Source organism: Pieris rapae, chromosome 18, assembly GCF_905147795.1.
Source record: "Pieris rapae chromosome 18, ilPieRapa1.1, whole genome shotgun sequence".
NCBI lineage: Eukaryota > Metazoa > Arthropoda > Insecta > Lepidoptera > Pieridae > Pieris > Pieris rapae.
In genome coordinates, this window is record NC_059526.1 from 9,263,605 (window position 1) to 9,290,655 (window position 27,051).

General features: G+C 36.0%; 4 protein-coding genes and 1 long non-coding RNA gene across 5 annotated transcripts; 2 read left to right on the forward strand and 3 right to left on the reverse strand.

Annotated features, from left to right (window-relative positions):
- Nucleotides 1-1,416: 1,416 nt before the first annotated feature.
- LOC111001360 lies at nucleotides 1,417-13,094 on the forward strand. The gene is made up of 10 exons (XM_022271240.2): nucleotides 1,417-1,566; nucleotides 5,456-5,610; nucleotides 5,768-5,926; nucleotides 6,025-6,204; nucleotides 6,273-6,401; nucleotides 11,551-11,656; nucleotides 11,731-11,864; nucleotides 12,006-12,114; nucleotides 12,204-12,293; nucleotides 12,378-13,094. Exons 1-10 carry the CDS (start codon nucleotides 1,543-1,545, stop codon nucleotides 12,477-12,479), a joined length of 1,188 nt encoding a protein of 395 aa, XP_022126932.2. The 5' UTR covers nucleotides 1,417-1,542; the 3' UTR covers nucleotides 12,480-13,094.
- Nucleotides 7,263-8,645, reverse strand: LOC111001362 (nicotinamide riboside kinase 1). Its single transcript, XM_022271242.2, has 4 exons — nucleotides 8,491-8,645; nucleotides 7,699-8,370; nucleotides 7,488-7,614; nucleotides 7,263-7,417 (listed from the first exon to the last, which is right to left on the reverse strand). Exons 2-4 carry the CDS (start codon nucleotides 8,070-8,072, stop codon nucleotides 7,316-7,318), a joined length of 603 nt encoding a protein of 200 aa, XP_022126934.1. The 5' UTR covers nucleotides 8,073-8,370; nucleotides 8,491-8,645; the 3' UTR covers nucleotides 7,263-7,315.
- On the reverse strand, nucleotides 12,999-16,351 carry LOC111001361. The gene is made up of 6 exons (XM_022271241.2): nucleotides 16,206-16,351; nucleotides 15,080-15,282; nucleotides 14,890-14,980; nucleotides 14,502-14,646; nucleotides 14,364-14,417; nucleotides 12,999-14,273 (listed from the first exon to the last, which is right to left on the reverse strand). The coding sequence occupies exons 1-6, from the start codon at nucleotides 16,206-16,208 to the stop codon at nucleotides 13,939-13,941; spliced, it is 831 nt and encodes a 276-aa protein (XP_022126933.2). The 5' UTR covers nucleotides 16,209-16,351; the 3' UTR covers nucleotides 12,999-13,938.
- A 2,156-nt stretch (nucleotides 16,352-18,507) lies between these two features.
- LOC111001384 lies at nucleotides 18,508-22,316 on the forward strand. The gene is made up of 6 exons (XM_022271272.2): nucleotides 18,508-18,656; nucleotides 18,913-18,957; nucleotides 19,135-19,221; nucleotides 19,372-20,085; nucleotides 20,181-20,354; nucleotides 21,281-22,316. The coding sequence occupies exons 1-6, from the start codon at nucleotides 18,557-18,559 to the stop codon at nucleotides 21,376-21,378; spliced, it is 1,218 nt and encodes a 405-aa protein (XP_022126964.2). The 5' UTR covers nucleotides 18,508-18,556; the 3' UTR covers nucleotides 21,379-22,316.
- A 783-nt stretch (nucleotides 22,317-23,099) lies between these two features.
- On the reverse strand, nucleotides 23,100-26,774 carry LOC111001367. The gene is made up of 5 exons (XR_002600472.2): nucleotides 26,626-26,774; nucleotides 26,410-26,493; nucleotides 25,335-25,442; nucleotides 24,633-25,026; nucleotides 23,100-23,248 (listed from the first exon to the last, which is right to left on the reverse strand). It is a non-coding gene; the product is annotated as an uncharacterized LOC111001367 (long non-coding RNA).
- Nucleotides 26,775-27,051: the final 277 nt, after the last annotated feature.

A 27,051-nucleotide genomic window follows, 5' to 3' on the forward strand; every position in this document is an offset into this window, starting at 1 on the left:
ATCAAGAATACCGCACTGAATCTTCTGACTTCGTACTTACACGGTAGAACTCAAAAGGTTGAATTGGATGGTTAGAGGTCCTCTGGGTCGGCAGTAGATATGGGGGTACCACAGGCCTCAATTCGTGGCCCTTTCCTCTTTCTTATTTATATAAATGATCTGAACCTTTCAGGGTTGAGAAAAAACATCAGATAGTTTTGTTTGCAGATAATATGTCGTTGATTTTTAAAATCAAACGACAAATAACAAATTTTGACGATGTGAACAACGCTCTGTCTTCGATTGTCCATTAGTTTAGTATGAATAACCTTCTGCTTTGAAGTTTGTAGGCGTTCCTTAAATGTAGACATTGAAGTAACGCCTATAAACTTCAGTATGTCCAGTTGAAAATACAAATCAACGGCAGCAAATAAAAAGGCGTCTGCATTTGTCAAAATGTGTTTTTTGAAGTGAAACTTCTTTATCGGCGTTGGAAAAAAATGACCGTCACATTTTTTAGGTTACGCGCCATCTTTTTCTTGACCCTACCACGGTTGATTCGAAGAGACTCGAAGCCATTAATAACAAAATATATAATAACGATAACAATGATAGTATATTCTATTACAATTAATTAAATTCTGTAATAATCTTAGTAATAAAAAGGTATAATGAAATAATTATATTATTTGTATTTTATTTCCATAGGCGTAGGTACAGACGTCAAAATCTAACGTATTTTAAATAATAATAAAATGATTGATAATCAACCTATATTTCATAATAAAGAAGTTAGCATAATACAAAGTGCACTCAAAACCCTCTCCTGAAGATAGTGATTTTGTTCTTTGTTGCCGTCCAAGTTTCCTTGTGCCTATGTTTATGAATAATAAAGTCGACTGCACGCGCTTAAATCTACAATAACGGATATTGAAGCGGTTTATTCGAATTAAACGGGGACTAGCATTCATGTACGGAAAGTTGCAGCTAATAGCCATAGGCAATAAGCACAGGGGGTGTTAAAATTACGAATTTATAATAAATTTAATGAATATTAATAATATTAAGTAAAAATATATAATACTTAAGTGTCCCAGCTCCCTATATGCTTTTAAAAATCCAAACACTTTCCCTTTAAAAGCATTGTAAAGTACCCACTGCAAGTACATACTTAAATAATCTATAAGTTCAGGAAAACCATTACATAGGTTTACATATTATATAATAGAGTTGTTATAAATTTCATTATTTTTATTTGTAAAGATACTTTTTTTTTTTGTTTTGTTGTCACTTTAAATTCGAGCAAATAACTACCCTATTGCTGTTGTCTATGATTACTTTATCGCTGGATAAGTTAAAGGAATAATGCGTTGGGTCACTATCACGAATAGGCAGCGTCCTTTCACCGCATTCCCCGCTATTGATGCTTTTACATCTCGATTCTCGGCAGTCCGCAATCAGCACTCAGTGAGCAGTGTTAAGCGTCAAGTGAGCGTTGTGAGATGCGGTGACGGTGAATAGAAAGTAGAGCTATTTTGTTTTTATGAGACAATTCAGAACAAAATGTTGCGGTTCCTGCTTCTTTTGGTGAGTTTCAAGCTAACTACGTTTATGCGGTTTTAACAAATAAGCCCGATGGTTTAAAAAAGAACCACAATGTTACCGGCCTGTGCTTTATTAACAAATTAAGCAGAATTTTCATAAGGGTATTAAAAAAACTTTTCGGTTTGTGTATAATGTATAAGAAGTATATTTTTTTTTAACTTCAACCACCACGATCCAATAACCTGGCTGTTTAAAAACACCCGCTAATGCATCACTTCTTTTAGGGTTGGCGAACGTACTAAAAATTTAATTAATAAGTATTTCTGGAACTTTAGCAATTGATAATTAGCTCGTGGCAATAAAGCACGTTAGTTTCCGTGTGTAACTGTGTATTGTAAGAAGTGTAAGCGGAACGGCAATGTTATGGTCTAGTTAAGAGAGCGCTCCCAGCACGATACTTTGCGATCTGTGTCAGTCACAGTTATGTGGCAGCCCGGCAGGAGCCCTTTACACACCGTTACACTCGTTTTACAACATTTAGATAAACGCCAGCTAATTATAAATACTCACAAATCTTTTCTGAGGTATATCTAGTCAAGATCTTAGATGTCTCTGTATATCTCGTGAAAAAAGAAACTGCCGATAGCAGTTTCTTTTTTCAGCGATAGCAGTCGTAATAAGAAGCTTATATCTCAAATTTACGTTCACTAACATTAAAATGTGACCAGTAGTAAAGAAGTGATAAATTAATAATATTGTGCTAAACAGTGTCACGCTTAGAAATCATCGGAGTATGTAGATTGTGTTGAAGAATGCGATGCCGTTACGCATGCGCCATGAATATTGGATCGACTGTCCCCCGAACTCATATTCGGCTCGGAAGTTGGCAATGTTTTATTTTGCGCCCCCTTCTCCAAACAAACAAACGGAGGTGCTTGTTTCGTAATCCTGATAATCTATTAAATTAAGAATAGTTAGTCCTTAGGTAACTATTATAATAGTATATTAATGTTATATGTAAACTGTAAGATAGTTTTGTTAAGTTCAATTCTAATAAGATATAACTGTGATATATTGAAATCTACTGATTTATACGATCTTTGTTACTATAATATATAAGTTACTTACACAATGTTTAAAAAATTTAAACATTTGAACATCGCTCTAAATATTACTGGTCTTTGCCGTTTGGAGTCCTTTGTGGTCCAGTTTCATCAAAAATGACGTCATGCTGCCCGTTAGTCGGCCTTCACCCAGTGCCGGGGGTCACTGCCCTTATATTTACTTCTACTTTCCTCATTATATAGGTTAATCAGCGCTGATAGATAGGAAGATATTGATCATGGTGAAGTAAGCGCAAGTATTCAAAGTTTAAGAAAGGTTTTTTCTTTAGACCAAAGGCACCAAAAGAAATCCCTAAACAGTGCTGATCTCAATAAGTTTGATTTAAAAAAAAATATATCTACGTTAAAGAATATGAAATATGCATGAATTTCTATAGCATATTTAACTATAATATTAACAGTAGGTATAGTTATATTTTGGCATAAATTACGGGAAATTGCGAGAATCTTCGAAAACTTGATACTTATTTAAATATGTAAATTATAATTATATATGTACGATGATTATTTATACACTAAGAGATCGTTGAACCACGGATTATACTCTTTGACCTACTGACACTGAAAAATTAACTGGATGTGATCATTATCTACCTCTTGAACAACACTCAATAACATAAATTAATTAGAAAATACTTCAATGCACTGGGATACTGTTGGGGTGCGTTTTTTTAAATATTTGTCAGTGAGAATAGTTTTATTTAGCAATTATTTAATGTATGTAAGCAACAGGTTTTGTTACGTGGTTATAATAAGTACCCGATCTACTTAATATTAGATATGTATGTGAAGACGAGACTGACATTTGAAAGATCCTTATCAATTGTTTCGGTATGCTATGCATCTTGATTATGAGTAGAGACACGGTCGAATATTAAGGTTTCAAAAATTGTAGAATTCATTTCATCGCATCTACTTTATTGTATCTAACTATTATTATGTATGTACCTATTGTATAAATGTTTTCCGTTCGCATCAAGATATTGATTGTGCCTTTAGCTAATATCTTTCAAAAAATTGAGGGACTACTCCCGGGGAGACGAGCAGCACAGCCATTTGGAGTGGAGTGCCTATTGCTTAACATTATTATTTTAGCCTCATAATCTTAATAGACTGAGGGTAATATTTAAAGTGAAGACTTAGTTCTATTGTATTTCACATACTTACGCAGGTCATACTTAGCTCCTCGCCTTCGAATATTTGGTATACTTACTATACATATTATACTCGAGGTGTTTTATAACTAGAGGTAATGTGATACATTTCCTTTGGGCAAATACTGTCAGGCATAGGCCAGATATTTGACATAAAAATGATTAAAAAAAATTCATCATAGTCGTTTGTTTGCGTCGTGACTGAACATTTTCTTAAAAATGAATGCGAAGATAAAAAATCTCTGCTTGAAAAGTCTACTACGCACAAGTAGGTACCTACAGAGTTGCGATTGCTGCCATTCAAAAAACTGGCTTTGGATTTTTCCATTTTCCACTTACATCCTTATATTTTTTATTGAACACTATTCTAATATACAAAACGTACTCCGAAATGATTTTAATATTCGCACACGTTATTAGTATGACATACAAATTCACAGTATGATGAGTGAATGTTCTGCAATTGCTTGGCGGGAATAATGACTTGTCAGCTCTGATTACCTTAATAAATGCCTTATGTAAGTTTTATACAGCGAAGAAGATTGATCAATTATCATCAATGAAATTTTACAAACTGAATGATGAAATGTTACTGTATAGGTATATACAAATATATATGTGTGTGTATTTATATCTATGCGATGACCGTAATTAGTGTATCGAGATTTAGGTGCATAATTACCTAGATACGTAAAAATAAACAAATGAGAGCAAAATTTCCCAAATTAGACAAAAAGCTCCCACGCGGCGGCGGTTGACCTCAAATCTTATAAAGACTGAGAAAGTAGACTTAAAAGGAAAACTCTTTGAGTCACGCAAACTTATAAATTAACTCTTTGGCCCCAAACTCAATATATAATAAAAAATCATTTATTGGTTAATAAGGAATTTCAATGATGTATATATATAAAATATAACTTTTTATTAATGAAATTGCCCTTTACGAGATATAATTCTGCCTCCATAATTTGTAAAATTGACCTCAAAACAAACAATGGAATCTCAATTTCAAATAAGACATAATTTAAAAAAAGATGCGATGAAAGTATTATTAAGTTAATGATCCGACCTAACAACACGAATCGAACAGCGAAGAGCAGCCTAATACAATACAATTGTCGATTTAAGCGTATAAAGGCACAAATTGTATTAAAATGATGACTCGAAGTCCTCGCAAATAGCATTTCACTTTTCATTCGAATTACGAAATTTAGAAGTTATGTAGTTCACGCAGTTTCTACTGTTTAACAGTTTCACTATCATTTAGTGCTTTTTTGTTATTATTAATGCTCTGGCCAATCCGAGTATTCGGCAAATATTTAAGTCATTTAACTTAATTGCGAAAATATTGAAATTCAACTTGGAATTTAGGTAATATAGTAGACCTTTTTAAAATCTAAATATAGGTAATTACAGTATTGTCCGCGACTAGGGCAGGTGAGACACGCATGTCTCTAAGATACGGTTACTCGTCCGTTACTCTGACCTGCATTCCGCTTCGACGCGTCTCACTTGTTTGTATGAGTATTGTGCATTTAAGGAACAGATTTAAATCACCAGTTACTATCCATTATCAGTTAATACTATCAGAAGTTGAACTAAATCACAATTTAGGTGAATAATAATGAAACACTTCCATCTCTATTTTTCCAGACTTTGACAGTAATCATCCAAGCGGATGAGCCCTCCCCTTCCCTTGCGGGGGAAACTAAGGCCCTCCCGGCGTCCGGCGAAAATCAAACCGATCCAGAAGAGCCGCCAGAAGGATATTACGCCTTTGTCGAGTCGCCAAATGCGACGCCACCGAGGTAAGGTATATTTTAATGTATTATAAAAAAGAAAATATTGTTTAAACACCACACAAACATGTTTACGACTAGCGCCGGCGCCGGGTTAACTTTCACCGGTGGAGTCGAACAATAAATGAACTTTTTTTACGGACGAACAAAACGATTCATGTTACAGGGTGCGTCCACCACCGTACCGGCAGGTGGCGTCGGAATGTCCCGAAGCGGGCGAGTCCAAGGCCCACGTGAGCGCTAACAACCTTTGCGGAGACCTCAACCGAGGACTTATACCTCGTAACCCCATGGGCCAGAGCCCCAACGGTGAACCATATCCTTTGTGAGTCATACGACATCTCCCACTCAAAGTATTAAACTGTCTCGAATAAAATTTTCACAATAACGTCACATCCTTACCGTCCGTATATGTTGTTTCAGTGAGCTGATTCGCAACCACACTCTGCGCTACTTGTCCCGAACGCTGCCCGTGCTCCGCGCAGACGACGCTCTGCCCCGTGTCGCTCACCTCTCCGCTGCCGCCCCTGCCCCTGCCCCCGCCGACTCCGCCACTTACGGAGCCCCCTTGCCGCACGCCCTTCCCGACGTACAGCACAACAGGTGTGTGTAGCAACGATGTCCCAGGGGACGATCACCGAGTCGTGACTGACATTATTTTATTTTTCAAGATTGGAGGAGAGGGGCCGGACGGCTCGGTCGCGGGACGATCCTTGGGAAACGCCGGACAGCGAACTGGAAATGGAACACCGAGCGGACACTCCCCGCGAGAGCCGCAAGTTCTGCGACGGCGGCGGTGTGTGAGTGTTTGCTTTATTTCTTGCTACGAGGTAGGAACTTATCAAGACAACTATTTTTCAAGCTTTTGTGTTAAAACGACCAAGGGAAACTGTTAACCATGCTACGGTATTAGCTGCTTATCATCCATATGTTTCATCTATATTTAGATATGGAATTATAGTTTGGGGAAATTCAGTCGAAGTGAATAGGGTATTTAAGGCCCAAAAGAAGCAGTATTAGAGCAATTTGTGGAGCAAACTGTCTTGATAGTTGCGATGATTAAGTCGAAGTAAGAAGACATGGGGGACAAAAATTGGCTCTGCCAAAAATCAAGCTGTTTCGGAAAAAACCTTACGTGTGGCAATTAAAGTTTACAATAAATTACCAAAATAATTAAAAGATCTTCCGACAAGAGTCTTTAAAAAGCGATTTAGTGTATTACTTTTGGAAAAAATGTACTAAGTATTTAATAAATGATTATTTGCGTGAGCCATTGTAATTGATACAAATTTCATAAAGTATGATGAATATGTACGATACAGATAATATAAGAACTGACTTTGACTAATAATATTAAATGTAAATTAAGATAAATTTGCGCGCCACTGTATGTGGCAGAATGTGCGAACGATTTACGATTGTACCACCTTTTGTTCCATATTCTTGCAATAAATTAATATTATTATAACGATAAATATGAGCTATGAGCTTTTGTTTAAAATAAATCCTATAAAAATATGAAATTACAATTTCAAGTTCTATAGAGTACACCGTCCTCAAATATATCATTTACCAAATTAAACTATAAAATACATAACAAAACGAAGAATCGTAAACGACCCCATTTTGTCATTATACTAAAGCTAAAATAAAACTCATAGTAAAGTACAAAGTCTATATACTTAAATGCGAATTAACAATAACCAACGAGGGTTCATAAGCGAGAGGCTCCCGCCTGCGTCAGGTCTTTCAGGACGAGTTCGAAAGCGTCCGGACTTGTGCCGTCCAACATCTTAACGCGGCTGTCTTTCTCGATCTTTAACAAAATCAAATTGACTTTACAATTGCGGCGTCAAACAAGAATGTTGCATCGAAGAGTTCCTCACCTGTGCCTTGAAGCGCAAGTGCTCAGGCCAAACGCATCGTTCGAAGTAGCCGGGCGTGTCGGGGGGGTCGTACAACCGCAGAGCGCGTCTCGACGCACATTCGCCGTACTCCAGCACGAAGTAGTACCTGCGGCGGCACATTCGTCACTCTATTAGAACCGTTCGACACCAGTATAAGCGAGAACACAGATACGACCGAATCGTATCTCACCTCAAGTGGCACAGTTCGTTCAAGGGCTTGTGGTTGAGGACGGTGAAGCCCTCGAGAATCAAGAAGCTCTTTCCGGGCACGCCCCATTTCCCCTCGGCCCTCTCGAGGTTAACCGCGTGAGCCCTGTTCTCCCCTCTCAGAGTGCGCAACACATCGTCCTGCATCTTGTCCATGTCGAGCGCCGACAGTATGTCGTAGTTGTTGTGGTCCACGCCCGGACACCTCACGTGCTCTGGGCTGTCGTCCGGGAGGAAATACTTGTCCTGGTGAAACACGTAGACCGGCACCAACGCATCCCTCAGGCGGTTGGCCAATGTCGTCTTTCCCCCGCATGTGACTCCCGATATCCCGATAACTATCCAGTCGTTCACCATTTTTGTCCCACTTCTCTGCGATTCTTTCAATATACTATAAATCTTTCCTATTAAATGGTATTTTCTTACAGTTACAGGTAGGATTGTAGCATTTTTTCTTTTTACACTAATATTATTATCATTTGCGAGATTTGAAATGTAATTCTTAAAAAATATACTCAGTGTCTGTTTTGCTATAAATAAGGGTACAAATGGAAGAGTGTGAATAAAATGAGTCCCCCGATAAAAAATAGTCCCCAAACTGCACAGAACAGTAGCACCCACCGTGGATTTGGTATGTACTTGTAGATGTAGAGATCTGGAAAATTGATATGTTCATATGAGACTCAAAATATAGAGAAGACGAAAAATATAGAGAATTAATACCCAACTGAACAAATCAAACAATATTATTTAATATGGACCAAAAATAGCTCACCGTTGTCAAAGAAAGTATAAGAATTAACCCAGATTACGAATAAAGTGAAAATAGTGAATGTTGATATCAAAGTTAGTTTTCCAATGACTGCATCTGGCAAATCCATCCATACATTGTTTTAACTTTTTCTTTCTCTTCCTTGTTGTAAAGATTATTTGCAAAAGTATGACTTTTCAAAACTTTTAAAAGTTTCTTCAGGGAATAATATGGACTGTTCTGTTTCAACTTTATTCTCAACTTTTTCTAGCAACGGTTTGCCTTTCACTGCTCGTTCTAGAACCTGAAGCAGAATATTATTTAAGTACATAAATTTTGAGGAAATGAAAATATAATTATACTAACCACAATTAAATATTGTTTAAACAATTTACAATAAATACATATATATTTTCTATCAGAAATTTGACAATGACATATTCATATCTTATTACAATAACTCTACATATACAAGTAAGCAAACATTTTAAACACAGATTTCAGACTCTGAAAGGTAATTCCTGTATGTATGTACCAAAAAACTTTACATATTAGGTATGGCTGCTACTTAAAATTGTTTATCAATTTATTTAGTATTTACTATACCTTTTGTGTCACCTCTGGCTTTGACACTGGAGCAGAAAGTGCAAGCAGCTTCCTTATATTGCTTTCTACTCTGTCTTCTTCAGGTGGTATCGCTGTCTTATTTTTTTTATTTTCCCTTTTGTGTGAATGAGAGTTTCCTAAAAATATAGTAGACAATTGAAAAATATAAACTATGTTCAGTTTAAAATCACATTCCGAATAAATTAAAACAATGTTAGTTCTTTAACTACGTTTAAATTATTTAAAATAAAATCCATACAATGTTTGTTATATGCGCCGATAATTTTAATAAAGCAGATAAAAGATTTCGCCTAATAAGTATTATATTAAATGATGTAATTGCGCGAGGTCGACTTACCTTGACCCGACTTCAAACGTTGGTTTACTCGGGCACGCTTGCGTTTCTTAGTGTCGTTTTCTAAAATGAAACACAATTTTAAGAACATAACTCGTTCGTGCACAGCTAAAGAGCAAATATAACCTACCTTCAGGATCAACAAATGCTAAAGCTTGTTTCACTAATGCTGTGGACATTTTAATGCATTAACTACCATTGAAAATACTTTCCAATTTTTACAAACTACAACTTTTAATTTAATAAATGTAAAATTTTGCAGTGCCGAGTTTTAAATTCTAATCAAAAAAATAGTATAACTCAGAATTCATGTGCTTGATAAAACTAAACGTCATTTTATGGCAGTCATGGAAGTGTCAAAGTCAAAATAAATGTAAGACGACAGCAGCTGTAAGTTGTTTAACACTAGAAAGACGGGAGCAGTCATTTGACTGTCAATTTGAATTTAATGTTGAATAATTCACAAACCATTTGACGTAACGTATTGAAACTTTGTGACTTTTATTAATATTAGTAGTTTAATGAAACTATGTATCAAAATAACTCACATCGCTTTTGTTTATTATTTAAAATCTTGATATACCGACAAAGACGGCGGCAGTCATTTGACGGCTGAGATCCGATAAGTGTTTATAAGTTTCAAGTTTAAGTTTTTAAAAGTTTCTGAGCTTCAAGGTCTTATCACCTCTACCGACGGTACGTCGTGGTCACTTCAACTAGACAAATTTGCACTAATATCAGACGTTTGGAACAAATTTATTGAGAACTGCTTATCATGCTACAAGCCAGGAGAAAATTTTACAGTAGCCGAACAACTGTTTTCTACTAAGGTTACATGCAGGTTTCTTCATTACATTGCTAACAAGCCTGATAAGTTTGGAATAAAATTTCTTGCTTATGTCGATGTGGATTCAAAGTTTGTGCTCAACGGCTTTCCTTATTTAGGAAAGGACGAAAGCAGGCCACAAAACCAAAGCCTTGGTGAATCCGTTGTTATGCGTCTCGTGGAACCTTTTGCAAATACTGGCCGAAATATAACTACTGACAACTTCTTTACATCGATAAGCTTGGTAAATAACTTGCTCGCAAAACGCACTACGATTGTAGGAACTATGAACGGGGCACTACGAGAGATTCCACCTTACGTCTAATCACTTCATATGATTTTGTTTGAAACAACAATCCTGAAATCCGATAGATGTACACTCACAATTTATCAAGGAAAACGAAAAAAGAACGTGTTATATATTAGCACGTTACATAACAATGTTGAAATAGACTCCAATTACCCTAAGAAAAAGCCAAAAACGGTGGCTTTTTACAATGCTACCAAGTACGGCGTGGATGTGGCTTACCAGATGGCATAAAATCATAGTGTCAAAGCGGCATCTCGAAGGTGGCCGTACATTTTTTCAATTCTTCTCGATATTCTACTCAAAATCCAGAAACTCGGAAAATGTTATGTACAAAAGTACAAAAATAAAACTAATAAAGACACTTGTAAAAAGCCACTTTGCGGCTCTTGTAATGTAAAGAAAATGTTAAAATGTAAAATATGTGTATAAATATTATAATTAATCATACATCAAACCCTGTTTTATTACTATAGTTACCATTTTTAACAGCTAAAATAATAAAAAAAGGTGTAATCTATTGGAGGAGTCATTTGACCGGTCGCCGTCTTTGTAGGTAGATAGATTTTCCCGTCTTTCTAGTGTTAAATAACCATAGATTTTTGATAGAAAAATTAGGAAACAAAAAAACATCAATATGTCGTATAGTCCTAATTCTTTTTAAACGTTTTTGGATCAAAATTGATGTGTATCATAATATAATACATAAAAGACGATTTAGACGGAATTACAGCGTATTTTCGACAAATTTCGTGCAAAAAAAATTTAAAAGATAAAAATAAATAAAAATAGGTAAAAAAACTTTTTAAGTTAAACGGTTTTATGTTAAACATACATTGCAATGTTTAAGATAAATGAACTAAAAACAAAAAAATAATAAAATAGATACAGTCGTGGGAATTATAAACATATGCATAGACTAGACTAAAATTAAACCGTGGGGCACATCAAATTCTAATTATCTAGAAAATGATCATTTTAAATTTTCAGTTTCTGTATGTTGTATCGGGCTATTAATGGAGACTCCGCTGGACCTGAACGTAGGGAAGATCCTGGAGTCGCGCCGCATACTCCTCACGGACCACACCGGTATGAGGTTCGTATTTTAATGTTTCATAATTGAATTTCTGTTTTGTATCCATTGACTGACCTAGCCACCGCAAATCACAGGGTCCCCCCACACCATGTCCTGCGCGTGTAGAATATGCCACTCCCGTATTCGCTCGGAACTACCAGGGTGTGTGGCGATATGTGGTCCAGATACCCTACGAGGGATACTTTACGCAAACCGTTGAAGTCACGCGGTAAGTTGTACTTTTAAATTTGTCTGAACACCTCTTAGGTACCTGTCAGGTATGCCTCATCGACGGAGTCCTGACGAATATCCTAAGAGGTTGTTAATGGTATCTTAAGAATGCAAATGTAAACTTAAGTGTCTTTTTCAGTTGCATGCAGTCTCGATGCCATTACTTGGAGGGCGGATGTTTGAGTTCGCCGCGCTGGGTGTCGCTACTCGTCGCCGAAATGCATTATCCGTCGACGCCGCAAAAGCCGGTAACGCACCATTTTTATTTCGAAGCCTTATTTTTCAGACCCTTTTAACCTGATGTCTATAATATTAATCACTTAAATGTACGATTTAGGATTACCAGCAGTTCGGGGCGCAGACGGGGGAGGTGACGACCGAGAAGCCCGTGCACTGTGACGGACACGACGAGCTCGGATGTTATCAGGTACTCTTTCGCTCAGATTTAAATTTTTTTTAATAAATACCGGGACAAGCAGTGACAACGAGGTCCGTGTGTGAATCTTTGCAGGTGCGGTTGTACTACGATTGGTTCCTGGTGCCGGGCTCCTGCAAATGCTGGCGTCCGGACTACTTCGCGCGGTACGTCCGGCGCAGGCATAACGAATTGTAATTCATTCATTGAGACTGCAGCGATGATTATAGGGATACCTATTTTACTGAAGCTATCGCCGGGATTTATTAAATGACTGATTGTGACTACAATTTAAAGGCATATTTTGTTAAGTGACGAAAATTGTTGCATCGAGTAATTATTTATTCAAAAATTGAAAAACATTAATTTATTTTTAATAAAACACGATGGTGATGTGTTTGGTTACTGTAGGTATCCAATGTACATACCCTATAATGTAAAGTTATAGGAAGCTATTTGGTGCTAGGCATATGCTAAGACTGTTGTAGTACTAGAATATTAACCACTTGTAATTTATATTAATACTGTTAGGATTAGCGCGTAAGAACCTCCAATGTTTATATATGTATAGATGTCTAAAATTGATATTAATAGATTTATGGAGTTTTTCACACATAACTCTACAAAATGCCGTCCTTTAATTAAAGTTGGGTGAATTTCGATCTCTGTGCAATCGAATTTAAAGACATTTTGACACAAATGTAAGTAATTAATACATAGCTTAATGTGCATTTATTAATATTGTTAAGTGTTAATTAATAAGTACACATACCTAAATCTTTGATCTGAAAGCAAATTAAATTTTTACAAACAGTTGGTTTTTGTGACGCATTCCTATTCCGCTCGATCATTAATTAAGTTATTACCCATCGAATACTTTGCCGTACAAACCACGGAAAATCGTGACTATATTATCTAATAAGAACTTGTTCGGCGTGTAGTTAAATAACGTTCATATTTAAAAAGTATATTTATAAATTATTCCTTTCTTTGGTATACCAGGTACTACATTTTGCACACTAGTAACATACTTATTGATCAGTATATTCAGAAACTATTAACTGAAGTGTAACAAATTATTTAACAAATGACCCAAAGCATATTGTTCTTACTTTAAAGAATACTTATTCATTTTAAGCGAAGAATGAAATAGATAGATAGTATAACTGTAAAATGAAACCATTAAAATTGTATTTTCGTTAAAAACATTCAAAGTGAGATTATTTTGCGACGGAAGAAGTGCAAAACTAGAGATTCGTATATAATGTCTCTTTGTGCAATAGTATCCGGCCATCGTTTAAATCAGCTACAAAGTACATAATTATAATAACTTCTAGCAAAAATACTACTTAATAACTACCTATCGACCGCACCTAATTGGTACTACTTCTTAAATCAGTAATCACATTTCCACTTTTATCACACATTTCGAACCATCTCAATTTATACTTATCTAATAGAGTTCCCGAATTCGTTGCGTTTGATCACTGCAAGTTATTATTAATTATTCGATTAGATTCGAATTTATTGGTACCTACTGCAAAGGTTATATTATCATCCACCTAATTAATACGAATAAAATCACAATATTTTTTTTAAATAAACGAGACTCCTAGCATAGATTATTCTTTAAAAGGTTTTTAGATTCTAATATCGATCAACAAGCGTCGCTGAACACTTTCGGTGATTCTGCCCTCGCTTCACTTAGTCTTTCATCACTTCTTGGAGCCTCGCGCTGACCCGTATCACTGCTAGACGTTCCCGCATCCAGGTCTCGAAAAATATTCTGTCGCCGGCTGTTGTAGAAGTGAACGGCTGGGATACCGTCCTTCGGGTTCGTAAATTCAACGTAGCATGCGGAGTAGGGTGGAGGCGGTTCCTCGTATCTGTGCTTGAGGGAGCATTCAGAGTAGGGCGGAGGCAGGTCAACCGGGAAGTCAGCATCGACCGCCTCCGAAGGAGAGTCCACCTCCACGGGCGGCGTCTCCACTTCTGGAAAATTCAAATCTCACTCATAACCCACGTTCAAAAGAACTATTCCTTAATTGCAATAGAATAAATAAATAAATAGAAAAAACTTACGACTCGTCGCTAACACGTTAGGAGTGGGCCATTCTTCCGACCGACTTCGGCGCCCTGCGAATTAAAGCCATACGATTCTAAACAAACTTGTCCAGAGGCGCTAATTTTAAATACAAAGCCAATCTGCTCGACACTTACACCGCAGGTAGTTGCGGGTGAAGAAACGGTCGGTTGCTCGCAGCAGAAACAGAGCAGCAAGCAGCAGCAGTGCGCCTGCCGCCCAGCCCCGCGTCGCGCGCCACACGCCTGCACTGTCTGCCGCTTTCACCTGGGGCGTCTTTGGCTGCAAAATGTGCGCTTCTTCAATCAAAAAAATCTCTGCCAACCATGACAAGCACATTTCTGTTTAAACGAGAAATATATTTAAGTTTCCTCCTATATAGAGATCGGGTGAAAATAATTAGGTATATCAATTTGCAAATTCAGAGGATAAATCTCAATTTTAACATAAGTAAGTTGTAGGTACATCCGACAAACTGACGACTATGTTAATTTGATGTCGCCACCGTATCTAATAGGCACCAACCACAGTATCAAAGAGTTCCTGTAGATTGCGCGGCAACACCACGGGCCTCCACGTCCCCGGCACCACGCCCTCCTCTAGGCCATTGTTAACTCTGTAATATTTATATTTCATAATATACTTCTAGATATTTACGCAAAATGTTAAACTTACGGTAGCGTAAGTTGGCAAATACTGTGGTCTGTACACTGACCTCAACAGATGATCTGTATGTTGCGGACGATAAGGCTGTACGTCATCCAAACGTCGGCGATAATCCCGTAGTCGCCTCAGTTCAGCGAGGTGAGCGATGTGCAACTGAGCTGCAAGTTGAGTCAGTTGCTCTACGCTGAGCGCCCTCTGCCGCATGCGGTATCCATCTAGTACGCGATCTAGAGGTCGCGGTGACACCTGCATCTGAAGCATACCAAATGGGGTTTAGATATAAAAAATAGCTTTTATTCATTTTTCAGACGGCGCGAAGGAAAGATAGAAAGATGAAGTTAATAGCAAAGACTTAGATAATACTAATAGCCTGAATGGCTTTCACTCAAAAACCAGACTAAGTATAACAAATCTTCTTACGATGGCTGTATTTGTAGCCTGTTTTAAACTCGGACTAATTCCCTTTATACGGTGTACGTACATACAGAAAACTGACCCTTAAAAGCATCTTCGTAAGTAATATAATCGCTTGACGAATTCTATTAATTATGCAGAAATTCAAGTGTTGCAATAATATTTAGCGCGTTCATGTTGCTTGACTTATTATGTCAGTTTACTTGGAATTGCTTAATATTTATAATTACATGGCAGATTATATTTCAGCAACGAAACAGTTACAGAAATTATTTTACACTACAAATATAAATAGTAATTTAACTGACGAATGCTATTTTATTTGAAATTAAAAGTACATAATTCTAGCTGATTTCATTTTAAGGATGCATACCGTATGTTTTAATTTTACATTTAGAGAAGTCCTTAAGTACTTGGCTTTCTAAATAACATTTTCGCATTAAAAAAAATGTTTCATAACAAGAAGTCAATGCTGTATGTTACTATCTACAATACAGTGATGTAAGAATTACTGCTTTAATTGATTATAAAAGTAGCATAAGCCTACTACTCGCTTTTATTTGATGTAAGTTAATTGTTATCTATATCAAAATGCCTTGCTCCATCAGTAATAGTTACTGTTTTTGATAGTCTTTATACTGACGTCAATTTTAGTATATTGTATTAATATACAAATACAAAAATACAAGATTATTGTGAGTATGAAATTAGCACTGACCGAAGCCTAGCAATATTTCATCGGCTTAATTCTTTAAACTCACCATTGCAATTTTAAATCACACATAAATATCACTTTACATTATTCATATCGTTGGTGATTTTTTGTATTATTTAGAAGAGAAACAAGGTACAACGGTGGTATTAGCAAACAGACGACGAGCATGCGCGTTCGGTCTATGCCTGCTTTATGGCGACTGGCGAGAGGCGAGGCGAGGGAAGTGGGAACATCGCGCGTGCGTACTTACTTTGTCTAAGCTCGCAGCCCCTATTATTGTTTTTTATTGAACATCAAAGATAGCGAAAAAGAAAATACAATTTTGGTTAGCAAACACAACACACATGACACTATTACCGTACTATTTCGATTCACAAACTTCTAAGAATTGCTTTTAAATTTCACAATACCAATGAGGATTCTAACATTATTATCAATGTTGTAATCTCTATATCCAAACGAATCTATTTAAAAAAGCTAACTACTAGGTACACATATATACATACCCATAGGAACGGACTTGCTGTTGATCTAGACATAATCGGTATTGTCAGAAATGTCGCAACATCTAAAATCGCGCCGCCGCGTCGTGATTATACGTCGATGATGTTTAAACCTATATTAATCAATTAAACTGCTTTATATAAATGACGACGGCAGTGGTATAAAAATAAAGAACTACATATTAGGTGTATAGTTAATATTATAATGTATGTATATAGTTACATAGAGGCGGTCCTTACAAGAAAAAAACTTAATCGGTCTATCCTAATCGACCCAAATGGTCCATTAAACCTTATTATATTAACATGATTTTAACGAAGATCGAAGTAATCCTTAATGTATGAGATGAACAAGACATTCGCGCAAGCCTCTATTTTGTCGCCGCCTAGTCTAGCGTTTTTAACCGATAATAATTAAACGATAATTCGTTCAATGCATTTAATTGTTAGTACAAGTGCAATCAATGACATATATATTAATTTTTTACGACATTAAAAACATTAATAATTTAATACATATATATTGTACATACATCTTGGATAATTAAATTGAAATACTCATAACTCGATTTTATTTTGATGAGCACTTTATGAAAAATATTGCGCTATTTTTGATTAAGTTACCAACCTCGAAGAACGACTAGATCTTGTTGTCGAATATCGTAAAGTTATGTGGGTAAAGTTGGTGAGGTGTATATTATATGCTTAATAAAGATAAATAAAAATCTATAGTTTCTTTCATAAATTAATTACAGTATTACCATAAACTATGCAAAAATTTAGTGCCCAAGTCTTCACGTTAATGATCCATCAATTTGGCTTTTAAAAATTAAATAATATACTGTTATCATGTGAGCGGCGCGTTTTTACTTTTATTAAGCTATTTTTAAAGTACCTACAGGTTATGATGAGTAGTCTACAGAGAAAGTATTTTTTTTATCTACAATAACATTTTGGCACATTTCGAAAGCGAAACACAAATGAGCCAAGGTTACGGGACTAAGGCGATATTATGGGACAGATGGGGCACTGAAAACCGAGGAGAGGCTGCCACAGATCGATGGACCGCGACACTCCGGCGCCGAAAGAGCCACCTTCACACCGAGTGCATTTTGCCGAGATTTTTGGTCTTTTCAGGATTTTTTCAAAATATATTACGAGTGTTCACATCATTCCCATCGGTATTACAAGGTTTGCAGGTACGGTCAGGACCAGTCTCTGACGTGATAAACACTATACAAGAACATAGGCGTATCAGATTTTTAGGAAATCGTGCCTACTTCATCTCTTGCACGTAGCATATTTTATAAATTATGTTTTTATTATAGAACAGGGGGCAAACGGGCAGGAGGCTCACCTGATGTTAATGATGGTACGCTCTTTTCTTGAAGGACCCTAAGTCGAATTGGTTCGGAAATACTTTAGTGGGCAGCTGGTGGTGCGTGGCAAAAAACTGCCCTGAAAAACGCTCAGTTGTGGAACTGTTTATACCAGATGTAAGAATTGGAGCTCTCTTCAAATGTTTACAAGTTACTCTCGGTGTGTCGCTGCCCTGAAAAGAAGTCTTTTGCTATTTCCACTGAGCGTTCACTTGCTCAGTTGTTCAATTGGAACCGTGGGTAGCAAATATATTTGAGTTTTCAATTTTATTTGAATCAAATATGTAATATAATAATTTTGTTCCCTCGTCGATACGCACTAAATAATGTTTAATATAAATAATTAGGAGGTGAGTTAATTAAATTGGTTCCATTATTTATGTTTTAATTACTGTTAATTTTCATCATTTTTTTTCACATTTTCATCATTTATATCCTATGAGCTCCTACATAACTTATAAGTTAATTTTATAAAATATTATAACGTAAGTAGTAAATTGTGTGAGGCGGTCGAAATGGGTGGGTTGGGAGGTGTGGGCGCGGTGTTGGCGGCAGAGATCTGCGCCCCAATTCTACTTCTCTGTTGGCTTTGCTGCTGGCCTGATGACGCCTCAGGTAATTACCTTCTACTATTAAGAAGACTAGCCGTTGCTTTGTAAATAAGTTTTACCCATTTCAACTTTAAACCTATGGAAATGCTTTAAATGCCAATAAAATATAAATTTTAATTTTTGTAAGTCAATTCTATAAAAAAATACGTTTATTTTGGAACATAAGATCATCAAGGTATCACTTATTCCACGTCATTAAATATGAACCTGTAAAATTTGGTATAGTTAAAATTTTACTACAGAATATGTATTCTCTTCAGATACAAGTTCTGGCAAATACCCGGCGAGACCTGCCATTACCAATGGTAAGAAATCACAGACGACATAGCCAACCAATTCATAAAATAAGTGCATTTATATTTTTAAAGTTATTTAATCACTAATGTTTGGCTTTACTATGATGAAGTGACAGCAGCTTAGTGGATAAATAGTGAAATGCTGATTATTCATTAATTAGACCTAATTGATACTGGAAATTCCAGGATCATCAGGCTCTCACCGCTTGAGCGAACTGTTTAATCGGAGATGCGGCAGCAGCGCGATCTCTTTACATTTACCTAGCACTTCCGGTGAGAAAATTTGTTTCTAGGCATATAATATAATAAAATCTTACCTTAGATAAGAATCTTAGAACCCTTTCAAGAAATTCGAAAAAAGCAACCTTATTTGATATTTTACTATGTAGCGTGTTGGAAGAATTAATTCAATGAATATTTCAGGAACCACAAAGCAGTCGTTGTCAGCTCATAGGAGTCACGAAGAAATCCGTGGCCGTCACCGCTCGCAGGTAGATGTAGGCGAAGAAGATAGCCGCTACCACTCTGCTCCTAGCGTCATTCACGAAGTATTGCACCGTAGAGACTGGGAGCGCTCTACCAAGGAACTTTACATTCCTCTAAAACCAGAGAAAGTGGCCTCATCCCCCAGCTCTCCTACTCCTACTGGTTCATACATGTCTCTGGATAGCATTGAGCAATGTGAAGTAACAGACCGACGAATCTCAAAAACTTGCAAGAAACATTTTACTAACATTAAATGCTCAAAAAAGAAAGAAACCGACGACGATATCAAGGATGACGATGCGACTGAGACATCTTGCTTCTATATTGGCGACAATAGTGCCGGGCCCAGTGTTTCAGAGAGGCCAGAAAGGATTGAAAAAAATAATATTAAAGAAGATAATAATGAGGCAGTCGAGCGAGCGGGTAATGATGTTAAACTATACAGGCATAAAGAAACTAAGCAATGTTTAAATGAATGCATTAAAAGCAAGGATAGAATGAGATTGGTGCCAGTCGAAGAGTTAATCGTGTCTAGGTTTGGGGGCGAGAGTCCCGATGGCGCGGCCCTGGATAGATCAGGGGCGCAGCACCACGGGGCTAATTCGGGAGCTGAAATTTGCAGTGCTCGTTTAATGCCACCGCCATCTGTCGGTGAGTACTAAACCAAATCACACGGTGGTTACACAGTTTCCATGCATAAGCCAGTAAATTTATATAAATTTAAATAATTAATAAAATTTATGCAGAACCGTTAGGCTACGCATCTGACACGTTATACCTGGACGAAGAAGCGTGGGGTAACGCGCCGAGCACGGCATTGGCTTGGTCACCTCCCGCTGAAGGCTTCCTGCGTGCCCGCCATGCTAGTGCCGGTGATGTGTTAGCACCCACACACCGCCCGCAATCAGGAGCACTCTCCGGTAAATACAGGATCATACAAAAAAAAACCTTAAGTGCGTTAATAACGTTGGTCGCGCTAATTTGTACTATGATTATTTTATAATAGAAATAATCACAATTTAGGAAGCACAACACAAACCAGCCTTAAATGTATAATGTTTATATAAATAAAACTAAAAACTACAATATAAAAACTGAACCAATAATATTAAAAATTCAAATCAATAGAATTTATGAGAATTTCATGTTAAACAGTTCTTGGCATCTCATAAAAATATTTGTCTGTAGATGGAAGTACAATAAATTTATTGGGGTCACACTAATTGTATATATTGTATAAGACACGAAAACGCATAAAAATCAGATCTTGTGTTGCACTTCATCTTGCAGTAAAATTATCTACTGTTACTTTCCTTGGCTTTTTTATTTCTTACTTATACCAATGGCAAGCCTCATCCAGTGCTACCAAAGGCTCGGTATATCAACAAGTCTCTTTACAGTTTAGACTTAATTCCCATTCATACATGGTTCCGATAGCGATAGAAAATGATAAAATTATTTCCACAGGTTTATGGGTATTACCTTTCTACGAATAATGAACTATGACATGATGTTTTGTATAAAATACAGTTTTGAAAACGCAGTTTCAATCGTAGCACACGTAGACTTCAGCTCAAGACGTAGCTTTACGCGTAGCGTAGACTATGTTCTCGTAGCGTATATCTATTTAATCAGATAGTGCATTGTAAGATGGGGTGTGACATATATATTTCTTTTAGCATAGTAAATGTCAGATTGTATGATTCTTTTTGTTAAAAATTTGATAAAAATAAAAAAGGAACGTGTGATTGTTAATATTGGACCTACACAAGATTCAGTTCCTCTTTGTAAAAATGTATGTCCCGCAAATAGATAATTACTAATATTCGTATTTATCTGATTTCAGAAAGTGATATAGACTTTGAGCTAGAGGCGTGTGACGAGTTGCCGCCTCCATATCACGAGGTGCATCTGCTCAAACACAGAAATGAAACCGCTATATAATTTACACAGTAGCAATCAAATAAAGTTGACACGTTCATTGTTCATAAATTTTTGGCTAAATGTAATTTATTACCAAAGTTTTGTGTACCCTAAACAAAACTGACTAAAGATGTTAATAAATTAAATTATTTTTATAGTATAGGGCTATCTCTATTTTGAAACTAAACGAGCAATTAATTATATTAGGTTTCATTAGAAAGTGTGCAATTAATTATCATCTGTGAATTAAGTATTTTAATGTAATCTTGTTTGTCTATTTTACGACGTAATACCGTAGTTAACGAAACTAATATGTTAGGAGATGTATTGAAACTGGTGCGGTTTTAATGAGTGTCATCAAATCATAAATCATAGACTTAGGACGGCCTCGCTTCCGCTTTCCCTGTGGGTTTCCAAGCAAGCGCTCGCCTGGGGGTAACATTAGAATCTCTTTTGAGTGTATGGCCTATCCGATTCCACTTGCGTCGTTTTCGGGGTCTAAAGTTCTCATTTGTAGTTGTTTTTAGAGATATTCATTTATCAAAGATATTTCGGTAAGAATAAAATTATTTACTAATAATTATTTACAAATGACCACGAATGCTACAAACAATGAAATAGGCATAAGCGGGAATGACATGAAATAAATTCCAATGCAGGTCTTTGTTAAGTGTCGTTTACAGGCGTCTGAATGTGATAAATTATAAATGTTACTAGTAGTTTTACATTGTAACTAGATATATATAGTTCGAATTCGATTTTACGAACTTTAGATTTCAGAGTAAATTACAGGTATAGTCAGTTCAATTTGTTCTACGTACATATGATATATAAGATAAATACTATGTTTATTATTGTATATTAATGAAATATAGCAATGTCTTTATCCCCTGTGGGTTCATATATATTGAGGAAATATTTTTGGTGTTATTGTTCCAAGTATTACATGGCTTATAATATGTCAGTGTTCATTCATTTAATTCACCATATTTTTCAAACTTAAAGATCATAATGAAATGCCCGACATAAATAGACAAGTTATAATCAGGCTCTCACCTCTTGCTAATGCAGAATACAGATAGACTAGTCAAATATATTTCGAATAAGTAAGTACATAGTTTTGACTAAGTGATATCAACGTGCGACAGTCATCCCTGAAATCGTAAGATTCATTGATTCATCGTGAGAAACCGTCATGCTTTAGATCCAAAAAATCGACGGTGTCAGACACAGAAGACATTCCGTCCAATCTGCCTCTTAATTGACTATTTTATTTGTAAGAAAAATACAGAAATGGTAGAGCCAGACGTAAGAGTTGTAGCGCCTTATTTTTGATTTGCACAGATTCAGGCTATCAATTGAAGATGAAAAAATAACACTGTCAATGGGTTAAAATAAATAAAATAGGCACATTTCAAGCTTTTATTACAGATGTAAATTTACAATTTATTGAGTTTTTTACAAATATGCGATTAGATCATTGTAATGTTAGTGATTTAGACCATAAATCTTCCTAATACATTGCGGTATATATGAATAAAAAACGTTCCTCGGGATTATAAATTTACAAAGTGATACGACCACCAAGACAAAATATCTAATATATATAAGTAGCTAGCAAGCTTAATAATTTCAATAAGTTTAATTGTCTATTTTTACAAAAAAATAAGCTTATAACGTAGAATATAATTAACTTATTTATTTACAAAATCACGAAAATGTGATTTAATAGAAAAAAAAGACTTCTAAAATTAATTTTACTTAAAGAACTTAACTACTAGTCCATTCTTAATTATTAAATATAAATAAGAGGATTACACGTTTAGCCAGCTAAAGTGTCGCGCGGTGCGATGAGCCTGAATTAGGGCAAAAGATCACCCTCAAGTTTACCCTAAAGGAAAGAAAGCATAAATAAATGGAAACACAGTTATTAGAATTAAGGGTTTGACACTTTATCAAACGTTTCCGGCTGCGCGATGCTCTGGTCTGCGAGTCACAGACGAAAGGTTCGTCATGTCATTAACACTAAGAGTTAGGAAAACAAATCATATTCTCTAAGAAGGAAAAGTTATCTCGAGGGTCAAGGTGCTTTGGGCAGCACGCAGCCTTCCATTGGGGGGGGGGGAGGGTTGAAGGCAGAACTTACAAAAATTATGAATAAACTTGAAGAGCAATACTATTATACTTATAAAAATATATGTAAGAATTTTTTGTTACATATTATTTTTTAATGACAATTTCTGTTAAATGGGTAAAAATAACTCGTTCTTTATCTCTTCCCGTTTGTTTTATTCTTTTTTCTTGGGTCAAATTTAGTAATTCAAATGTCAACCGATTAATCTGAAATTTTGTATACACTTTGGATTTTGGTGACAATACAATTATGTTTATTCATTATTATTATAAATTCAAGATGGCCGCCGCTACAAAATGGCGGATAATTTCTATTTTATTAATCCCATAAATATAGGTATCAAATGAAAGGGCTTAACAAGCAAACTACAATACACTATAAAAAAATTTAAATCCAACATGGCAGCCGCTACAAAATGGCGGATAACGTAGGTTTTATCAATCCCATCAATATGGGTATCAAATGAAAGGGCTCAACAAGTACAATACAATATACTATTAATAACGGGCAAGAAACCTTGCAATAATGATGCACTAAATGAATTAAACAGAAAAGAGCGAAATAAAAACTAAAAACTAGAAAATAAAAATAGGTTAAAAAAACTTTTTAAGTTAAACGGTTTTATGTTAAACATACATTGCAATGTTTAAGATAAATGTACTAAAAACCAAAAAATAATAAAATAGATATAGTCGTGGGAATTATAAACATATGCATAGACTAGACTAAAATAAAACCGTGGGGCACGTCAATTGTCTACAAATTATCGACTTAATGTGTCGTTAAAATAGGCAGTTGGCCCGCAGACGATGAGGAAATTACTTACTATTTTCTTGCTCATGGAAATTCCCAACTTAAAAAGTTTTTTTACCTATTTTTATTTTATGCAATATTTAGCTTATTTTGCTACGTAAAATCGGCCCTTTCGCGGAATTTAAAAAAATGCAACCGCTTGCCGAAAATGTATGTATACAAATAAATTGTTAACTCAATACAGCAAAAAACACAAATCCAGGTTTAGTGGTAATGGTATAATAATAAAAATATATTTACTTCTGTTGTTAGTTCTACATTTCAAGTTAAAGGTGAGAAACAGTTAGGGATAAATGTATCAATGAATGTTATGAATTGGTAAACTCACCGAGTGGAGATGCGGAGCAGTAGCTACTCCACGTCCCCAACGACAATCTGAGGCGGAGCAGAGAAATGCTTTCGTTGACTCTCTTTGCTGACAGTCCCTTCTCTCCGTCTCACTAAAGCCACGTCTTTCCAAACGGGTAGTGTATCCTTACTTTTACGCGGTGAAAAATTCTGGCTTCTGGGTGATAGACTCTTCTTAGGCGAGGGTGTTCTATCACTCATGATATTATATTCGTTCGATACGAGTTCTATTCTCGGAGGAATAACTTTAGGACCGTTTCTAATGGGTGTAGTTCTAGATGTAAGTATGTTCGGAGGCGGCAGCTGGCTTCGAGTGCGCGGGTGTACTGTGTCAGTGTGTGCGGGGGTCAATGAACTTGACCGTTGCGCTGAAACTACACTAACAGTAATTATCTACCAACTGTGACAAAGTTGATTCAAATGATATCTTAAGTTTACACAAAGGTTAACCAATAATAAAACATATCATTCGTATTGTAAACCTTGCGCTCCAGTCTTCGCTAACATGTAAAATTGTTTAATTTGTATAGTTAAAAACTGGTGATGATTTTATATAAACAAAGTAAAAGGCAGATTAGATCGTAATTGTTTTTTAGACAGATGTTTCTAGATATAGGGAGACCAAAGTGTAGAGTTTCCATAACTGCATATTCCAAGAAGTTAGAAAGAAACAGCAGCTCACCGAATCTATCCCTGGAGGGTGAGACTAAGTTTCGGGGCGAGGAAGGTGGCGCTCCGCGGGTGGGGGAGTGGCAAAGGCGCGCCATCGCAGACGCACTCGCACGCACCGCTGTAACATTACAATATAATCACTTCTAATACATTGGAATCATAACATTGATCACCAGTCGAATCATAGAACACCATAGCCCTCACAGAAATAAGACAATTGTAGAAATGCCACCATGATTCAACTTAAAGGACGTATTCAATTTAGGGCGACTTCACGAAAACACTAGTTCTTCAGTATTCAACTTCAGTATTTTTTTTACTAAATTCAATCGCACTTTATAATATGCACTACTCAAACCTCTTATATTTATTTTGAATAAACTGACCAGATTGTTTAAAATCACAACGCATTTGACATCATTTTAACAAAGACAACCAGTGTGTCCAGATTTTTTTTTAATTGCGAAGAGTAAAATACTTAACAGCTGAACCCTAACCCTACAGTCTATTCAACTGAACTTTTTAGATCATAAATGGCTCTCTAAACGATAAAAGCAGACGTTTCACATTCATTTTGATATATGAGTAAAAATAAAATTTCATGTTGTAACTTAACTTTCTGCACATCCAACAAACAATTCAAACTTTTGACTTTTAATTTAGACTAAAACTTGAAGTTATAAGAAGTAGTTATCGATGACAATATCATAAAGAAGTTTCTCTCCTAAACGTTATTTCTTGCGTTATTAATGTAAGTAAGGCTAGCTTAGGACTATCTAGTCTTTAAATTCATAGTATACTAGTCTAGCTGTAGGCTTCGATATGATTCAAATATGACTTTAGTGATCTGCCATAATTTTGAAAAAGGATAAGCTAATCTGTTTTTCAAAGTTACTTAGAAAATTGATAACGGCAGTGGTTAATAATGCCAAAGGATTTATACAAGCGTGCGTGCATATACATATATTAGCCACATACATACATATTATTTATAGTGACAAGAATTATTCGTATCTCGTATCTCAAGGACATCTGCCCTCAGATAACTTACTACAAAATGTGATGGTATAAAACCGAAGACTAACCAGGTTGCACTGGGTAGGCGACCGTGTCCGGTGGCGGTGGCCGTACCGACTCTACTCGTTCCGGAAGACCTTGTTCGGTCAACTCTGGAATTTAATGAGTACGAAATGTAAAAATTATATTTTTTTATAAATGCAAAACGTAAATGCTAACGGTATCTGGAATAGCAATAACTAAGTTTTTTGTCAAACAAAAAAAGCATGTTTGTTTTGTCTCACTTTTAACCCGTCGAATACAGAAATACACGAAGTAGCAGCACAGCAGCAACAGCAATCCAAGGACGCCGGCCAGAGCCACGTAGTAGGCCGTGGTGGACGGCGGACGAGCACCGCGGATCTTCCCACTGCCCATCACCACTTAGCTGCAATCACCCCATCCTAATCTAAAGTGACTCGACTATTTTAGAAAAAAAAACTTTTAGTAGACAATGAATGGCGTTTAAAGTGGCACGATGAATGATAAGAGATTTAAAACCTATTTATTAAACAGCTACATATAATAGTTACCGATCACTTACTTTGAATAAGAACGAATTGATTATTCAATCATTTACACTTATTTCACTCTTTTCACACCATGACACCAAATTCAAGTTATAATTATTTTAAAAATATAGAAAAATTAGGCAACCAATCGCAAATGCA